We start from the raw sequence: 7,500 nt of genomic DNA on the forward strand, positions 1-7,500 counted from the left end.
TGACATTAATAAAACATCACAGGCTCCAGCACCACATCACAACTACCACCCGAATCTGCCAAAAGTGAATCCAGTATTTGAAAACCTTATAGTCAACAAAGGGGCAGATTCCTCCCCGCCCACCCCCAACAGATTTAGATTTCTCCCTTGTTTGTCCTCCTATCAAAACACTGCCCATCTCCGCCCTCTAATCACTCGACCCAACAGCGCCCTCCGGTAACTCACCTGTAGATGGTTGTGGGTGTGGAATGCAACAGGTGGTGTTGGCGGAGTAGCGGGGTGGGAGGGGGTGAGGTGGTGGCTGCTCGAGGAGGGGGAGGGGTGGGTGACGGGGAACGTCTTGCGGATCCAGTGTCGATATGTGATTACGTCGTCAGTTATTCGAAGGATCCGCCCCAGTATCGAGTAGGAATTAGGGTCATTGATTAAGTTATTTAAGGGGTTCACAGCCTGAAAGGAAAAGACAAAACAAAGGTTAGCTCCCTGCTGAAATCTTTGTTTTGAGGCCATAAAAGTAAGGAATGAAAAAGAAGAAAAGGAACAAAACACATTTCCATATCGATCACTAACAACATATCTACATTTATTGCTTATTTGTTCACTACATTGTTTATACTCATCTGCATATCATCACATGTTAAACTATACAACATTTCATACAAGAAGAAGAAGAGGAGGAGGAGGAGGAGGAGGAGGAGGAGGAGGAGGAGGAGGAGGAGGAGGAGGAGGAGGGAGGAGGAGGAGGAGGAGGAGGAGGAGGAGGAGAAGGAGGAGGAGAAGGAGAAGGAGGGAGAAGGAGGAGGAGGAGGAGGAGGAGGAGGAGGAGGAGGAGGAGGAGGAGGAGGAGGAGGAGGAGGAGGAGGAGGAGGGGGAGGAGGAGGAGAGGGGGGAAGAAGAGGAGGAAGAGGAGGAGGAGGAGGAGGAGGAGGAGGAGGAGGAGGAGGAGGAGGAGGGAAGAGGAGGAGGAGGGAAGAGGAGGAGGGGGGAAGAGGATGAATAGGAGGAATGGGAAGAGGGGGAGGAATAATAGCAGAAAGTGGAGAAATGGGAGGGAGGATAGTAGAAAGTGGAGAAATTGGGAAGAATAGCAGAAAGTGGAGAAATGGGGGAAGAATAGCAGAAAGTGGAGAAATTGGGAAGAATAGCAGAAAGTGGAGAAACTGGGAAGAATAGCAGAAAGTGGAGAAATGGGGGAAGAATAGCAGAAAGTAGAGAAATTGGGAAGAATAGCAGAAAGTGGAGAAATTGGGAAGAATAGCAGAAAGTGGAGAAATTGGGAAGAATAACAGAAAGTGGAGAAATGGGAGGAAGAATAGCAGAAAGTGGAGAAATGGGAGGAAGAATAGCAGAAAGTGGAGAAATGGGAGGAAGAATAGCAGAAAGTGGAGAAATGGGAGGAACAATAGCAGAAAGTGGAGAAATTGGGAAGAATAGCAGAAAGTGGAGAAACTGGGAAGAATAGCAGAAAGTGGAGAAATGGGGGAAGAATAGCAGAAAGTGGAGAAATTGGGAAGAATAGCAGAAAGTGGAGAAACTGGGAAGAATAGCAGAAAGTGGAGAAATGGGGGAAGAATAGCAGAAAGTGGAGAAATTGGGAAGAATAGCAGAAAGTGGAGAAATTGGGAAGAATAGCAGAAAGTGGAGAAATTGGGAAGAATAGCAGAAAGTGGAGAAATGGGAGGAACAATAGCAGAAAGTGGAGAAATGGGAGGAACAATAGCAGAAAGTGGAGAAATGGGAGGAACAATAGCAGAAAGTGGAGAAATGGGAGGAACAATAGCAGAAAGTGGAGAAATGGGAGGAACAATAGCAGAAAGTGGAGAAATTGGGAAGAATAGCAGAAAGTGGAGAAATTGGGAAGAATAGCAGAAAGTGGAGAAATAGCAGAAAGTGGAGATATTGGGAAGAATAGCAGAAAGTGGAGAAATGGGAGGAACAATAGCAGAAAGTGGAGAAATGGGAGGAACAATAGCAGAAAGTGGAGAAATGGGAGGAACAATAGCAGAAAGTGGAGAAATGGGAGGAACAATAGCAGAAAGTGGAGAAATGGGAGGAACAATAGCAGAAAGTGGAGAAATGGGAGGAACAATAGCAGAAAGTGGAGAAATGGGAGGAACAATAGCAGAAAGTGGAGAAATGGGAGGAACAATAGCAGAAAGTGGAGAAATGGGAGGAACAATAGCAGAAAGTGGAGAAATGGGAGGAAGAATAGCAGGAAGTGGAGAAATGGGAGGAACAATAGCAGAAAGTGGAGAAATGGGAGGAACAATAGCAGAAAGTGGAGAAATGGGAGGAACAATAGCAGAAAGTGGAGAAATGGGAGGAACAATAGCAGAAAGTGGAGAAATGGGAGGAACAATAGCAGAAAGTGGAGAAATGGGAGGAACAACAGCAACGAGACGGGATATGAAGGTGCAAAGATAAGATTCAAGAACTTGGCACAAACAGGTAGCACCTACCTGAGACAAGACGATATAAGCATATTCAAATGCCTGTTTTACTTGTAGCACACCATATGAAGATCGCCCTATGTCATTTCCCGGTATTAAGGGATCTTCAATGCACAACACTGCCGGTGTGTGACCTTCTCGCATGTCTCTTTGTACCTAGGGATAAAGCATAAAGATCTCAGTATTAAAATCTGCAACAATGAAGTACAAAAGTCTCATGGAGAAAAGTCTTATGGAGCATGCAACATCTAACAGAGTGATACAAAGGCAATTCTGTTTTAGAGAATCGCCAATCCTGGACACACCACTCTCTCAAAATGTTTATTGGGTATATCAGCAAAGAAAATTTTTCCCTTCCTTACCTCATCTTTGGAGATATAAGCTCCACCTTCCTTGATTCTGATGCCAGTCTTCAAGTAGTTGAAGTGTCGGCCATACAGCTCAAAGAACTCAATTAACAGGACTCCAAGGTTAGCATTGGGCTGTGATGCGTCTAACCGTTGGTGTAGCTGGAACATGGATATGTTATGAAGGAAATCAAAATGAAAACATCAAATTACAAAAATCCATATACACAAACTAAAAAATCTAAATTATATATTCTAACTTATTTCTCTTACCTGTAGGAAGCTAACAGTCATGAGGATAAGTGAGTAGGAAGAAATCCCGCCGGTGAACACCTCATTGAGGTCCCGCTGCAGGAGGAACTGCTTCAGCACCATCACAAGCTTGGGCAGCGGCGGGAATAATCTCTTGAAGTCCTTGATCAGCCGTGCTGAGTTCACTCCGCTGCTCATGTTGAATGAGATGTCCACCTTGACGTCAGTCTCGCTGTCCGTTAACTTCACAATTGGCACCTGTGGGGGAAGGGTGGGGGGGTTACTGTGAGAGCTAAATCTATGTAAGAATACCTCTATACCTTACAAAAACATCTATTTACATGCTCTAAGGGTAATGAAAACTACTGACAGTAGTTTTGATGACTAATAGGAAAGAAAATGCTGCTCTACTTTATTAGGAAAATGGAAAAAATACAACCAATACTCACAATAGAGACTCAAAGCAAAGTTCTTTCTAAAATCAACCTACTTCAAGAAAACAATCACACACAAGAGTAAAAACAATCATGAAGATATAAAACTTCAAAAGTCTAACATATTCCGACAAACTTCTTCCTCAAGAGACAAGCCAAAGACAAAGTAGGCTGCACTACACTATATACTTAAGACCCTACAATACAATTAAAAAGGACAAATCTTATCAAAATTAAAAGAAAAAAAAACAAAGGTTGAAACACTTGACACCCACTTACCGAGGCTCTGTCTAAGACCTTCAGAGAGGATGGCTCAGCAATCTTGTTGTCCAAAAGAGCTTTCTCTAGCGTCCGAAGGGGTAACGCATCCCACTTCCCAATCACCACAAGGTCAATATCACTGAAAATAAAATAAAACAATCTCTTATCAAGTACTGGAATAAGGAAAACTTAAAACTTATTAATCCTGACCAGAAAAAATGTAGAATCAATCTCTCATAAAGAGAAATAAAACATATCTTAAAGGAATACATTTTTTTCTGGCTTTGTTACATCACAGCCTGTCGATCACTGCAGAATGTTAGATTTAATGTTTATGAGGGCATATAGAAAAGTAGGAAAATCAATGACAATGAAAAACTATAATAATCCTATCATCCAATGATAATTCTATCATGCATCAAAAGGTGAGTGGATCTGAAAAAGATCTTTGTGTACTTACTATTGAAAATTGAAAACAAATCAACAGATTTTTTTTTTATCAATCAGCTATAAAGTAAATAAATAAAAGTAGCACACTCTCATTGTTTTATCTATTACAAAATTAATCAAGTGTAGTGATAAGGATAATGAACAGATATCCCATATCATTCTTTCAAAGCAAGAAGGCTGCCATTGCAAGAGACCTTGAAAGATTCCAATTTGTTTCATCAGAAATGCAGTAATTATAATATAATCAGTCCAGTTCCACTAAATCATATGCTAGAGAATAATGTACCAATTATATTATTCCACCTTAGAAAGTCTGTGCCAGCTTGTATCAGCTTTCAATTATCAAGAAAGCATTCTATTGGCACTGAGGCGACGATACTATCTGACAAAAGTAGAATTCATTTTTTATTTTAAAAAGGTGCCAATCATTTGTAATGCCAGTAAGTCTACCAGTTAAATAATAAGAAAAAAGGACAAACAATAATCATATCAGCAACAGCCAGGTAAGTGACATGTAATCACGAGAAACTTTGATATGATTAGCACATGTCACATGAATAAATAAAAACATACAATTACAAATACATTTAGTCGAATAAGCATCTTTTAATCTATCTGTATAATTAAATACATATACATGTCTATGAAAAGGGCCAGCATAATTATTCCTGTACAGAAAAAAAAAGTAAATATAAACAAAACTCCCTCTTTTACCAGAGGAAAAAGGAAATATCAAAATTGAAATAGAATCCACACACATAACTCCCCTTTCCCACTCATCCCTTTCCCTTAACACAGTCCTTCAAGAGCCATCTACCTTTGACTTTCACGTCTGTTCCATTAGTCTCTCTCTCTCTTTGTTTACATTCACCAAGTTTTCTGAAAGCATCATATGCACTGCCCCTCTCCTTCCAGCAAGGTTATATTGCAGTTCACATATCTGCTGCGTGCATGCATCTACCTGGTTCGCAAATGCATCCCTATCCAGCTCTCAGTCCAAAGGCTGAAGACCCAAACAAAAATCTGTGCTCTTTCAGGTAGCCGGAGTGCGACCAGCCGAGTCTCACCTGGTGGGAAGGTAGAGACCAGTGCGGAAACTTCCGAAGATCTCCACTCTCGCCTGGGGCCACAGGTCGACGATGACCTGCTCGATACGCTCCACAACTCGTTTTCTCATGTTGTGCTCTTCTTCTGTCGGACACATCCACAAATAGAAGTCTTCCATCTCTTGGTGAAGTCTGTTGGACAATAATAAAGATGGTAATAACACTTATACATCAACATATTTTTGAAGTTTGAAAATAATAACACTAATGTAGAACTTGGGTTTAAAAAAAATATAGTTATATATATTTATAATGATGATAATACCAACAGACTTATAACTTTGTTTAACGATTCTAAATTATACTGTCACTAACCTATGGTAAATGAAGAACAACAAAAATTGAGGATAAGGATGACAAAAATATGTATATAGCATATACATACTGACTACACATGATAACCTTAAGAGATAACTTGATCAAGAGACAAGGACTTCAGAAAAACTTAATTAGTAAGCTAGGTTGTGTCTTCCATCCCCCCCCCCCCTCCCCCAACAATTCACACGCCTTCAATGTGTACCCACCAAACTTGCAGCAGACCTAAGCTTGCAAATATGTTTTATTAATGCAAAGTAATTTTCTCAAACAAATAAAGTGAGAATTACTACTAACTAGCCTGACAGTAAATCAAACACAAACACACAAATAAACACACACATATAGATTGGAAAAGAAAGACGCACACGCACACGCACACACACACGCACACGCACACGCACACGCACACGCACACGCACACGCACACGCTCACTCACACTCACACTCACACTCACACTCACACTCACACTCACACTCACACTCACACTCACACTCACACTCACATACACTCATATACACTCATATACACTCACTCACTCACTCACTCACTCACTCTCTCTCTCACACACACACACACACACACACACACACACACACACACACACACACACACACACACACACACACACACACACACACACACACACACACACACACACACACACACACACACACTAAAAAAAAGGTAATCTAAGAGACTCTTCATCAAATTCAAAAAAATTATCAGTGAAATTTAATAAATATCAAGAATGTATTAAAGACCTAAAATTCAACCATTTACAGGCTTACTCCACACTAGCCTGGCAAAATAAAGTATATGTGTTAGATCATTAATAATGTTAGTGTAACAGGTGTGCTGCCTGACTCATTATATGGTATACCAGTTTGGCTGACAGACTGTATGTAGGTAGTTGATCTAATACCTGACCATTTTTTTTTTTTTTTCTGTATCAAGCAATGTACTGTGATCTTACTATTGTAAACAACAGTTATCCCACACCACAGACTTCATTAGACTATTGGATCTAATTACAGAGACACTCCAAACTGTAATAATGACAAGAATTTTGTTGGGCATTTTGTATATATAAATCTATAAGAAGCATTTTCACTATGAGGATACTGGCTATCCATGTGACCTGTGGCCCTATGCAGTTCAGGTCAGGGCACCTTAATGCCACCATTAACCCATTGCGTACAGGTGTCATGACATACATGTAGGCATCAATTAGGCTTAAAAGACATGTGTCAATGCATACATGACGCGACATCAGGATCTGATCACAGTTGAAGTGCGCACATATTCATGAAGTATTATGGCTGTAACGGTAATAGATCCAGAGCTACAGGTTTCCAAAGTCAGCCTTCACCCACATTTTATGATGGATTTATCGAAAAATGATGTTTGGGCTAACCTGTGCTACCCAGAGGGCGGAGAAAACACTTTCCCGTCCCTCTTATTTTTTAGCCCGTGCCACTAGTGTCACAGACCACCCGCCATGACGACCAATTAGGTCATTATGCGCCCCTTCCGCAATGGGTTAATCTCCAAATATCCACATAGACTAATCTCAAACACACACTATCACCACTACCTTGTCCATCTCATTATATCTGTGTGCTCTATTCTCCTCTAAGCCTTTCTGCCCCTCTTTTTCCATGATGGTGTAGTTAATGGAGCCATACTTATTTGTTGTGTCTGACATACTATGACCTTCTCTATCAGTACTTTGTGTGTGTGTGTGTGTGTGTGTGTGTGTGTGTGTGTGTGTGTGTGTGTGTGTGTGTGTGTGTGTGTGTGTGTGTGTGTGTGTGTGTGAGTGTGAGTGTGAGTGTGAGTGTGAGTGTGAGTGTGAGTGTGAGTGTGAGTGTGAGTGTGAGT

The 7,500-nt window shown here is 40.9% G+C and overlaps 1 protein-coding gene across 1 annotated transcript in view; it reads right to left on the reverse strand.

The window, feature by feature from the left end:
• Positions 1-7,500, reverse strand: part of LOC122263420 (Topoisomerase related function 4-1) — a 26,064-nt gene that overhangs the window by 5,139 nt on the left and 13,425 nt on the right. Inside the window, exons 2-7 of the mRNA XM_086540442.1 lie at positions 5,262-5,432; positions 3,763-3,883; positions 3,071-3,307; positions 2,813-2,959; positions 2,460-2,606; positions 226-450 (exon numbers count right to left, since the gene is read on the reverse strand). Coding sequence (XP_086396568.1) covers positions 226-450; positions 2,460-2,606; positions 2,813-2,959; positions 3,071-3,307; positions 3,763-3,883; positions 5,262-5,432 — 1,048 coding nt within the window. The remainder of the gene's footprint in view (positions 1-225; positions 451-2,459; positions 2,607-2,812; positions 2,960-3,070; positions 3,308-3,762; positions 3,884-5,261; positions 5,433-7,500) is intronic.

This window comes from Penaeus japonicus, unplaced genomic scaffold (genome assembly GCF_977035675.1).
Source record: "Penaeus japonicus unplaced genomic scaffold, GWHDUDI00000001_assembly GWHDUDI00000010, whole genome shotgun sequence".
Classification (NCBI taxonomy): domain Eukaryota; kingdom Metazoa; phylum Arthropoda; class Malacostraca; order Decapoda; family Penaeidae; genus Penaeus; species Penaeus japonicus.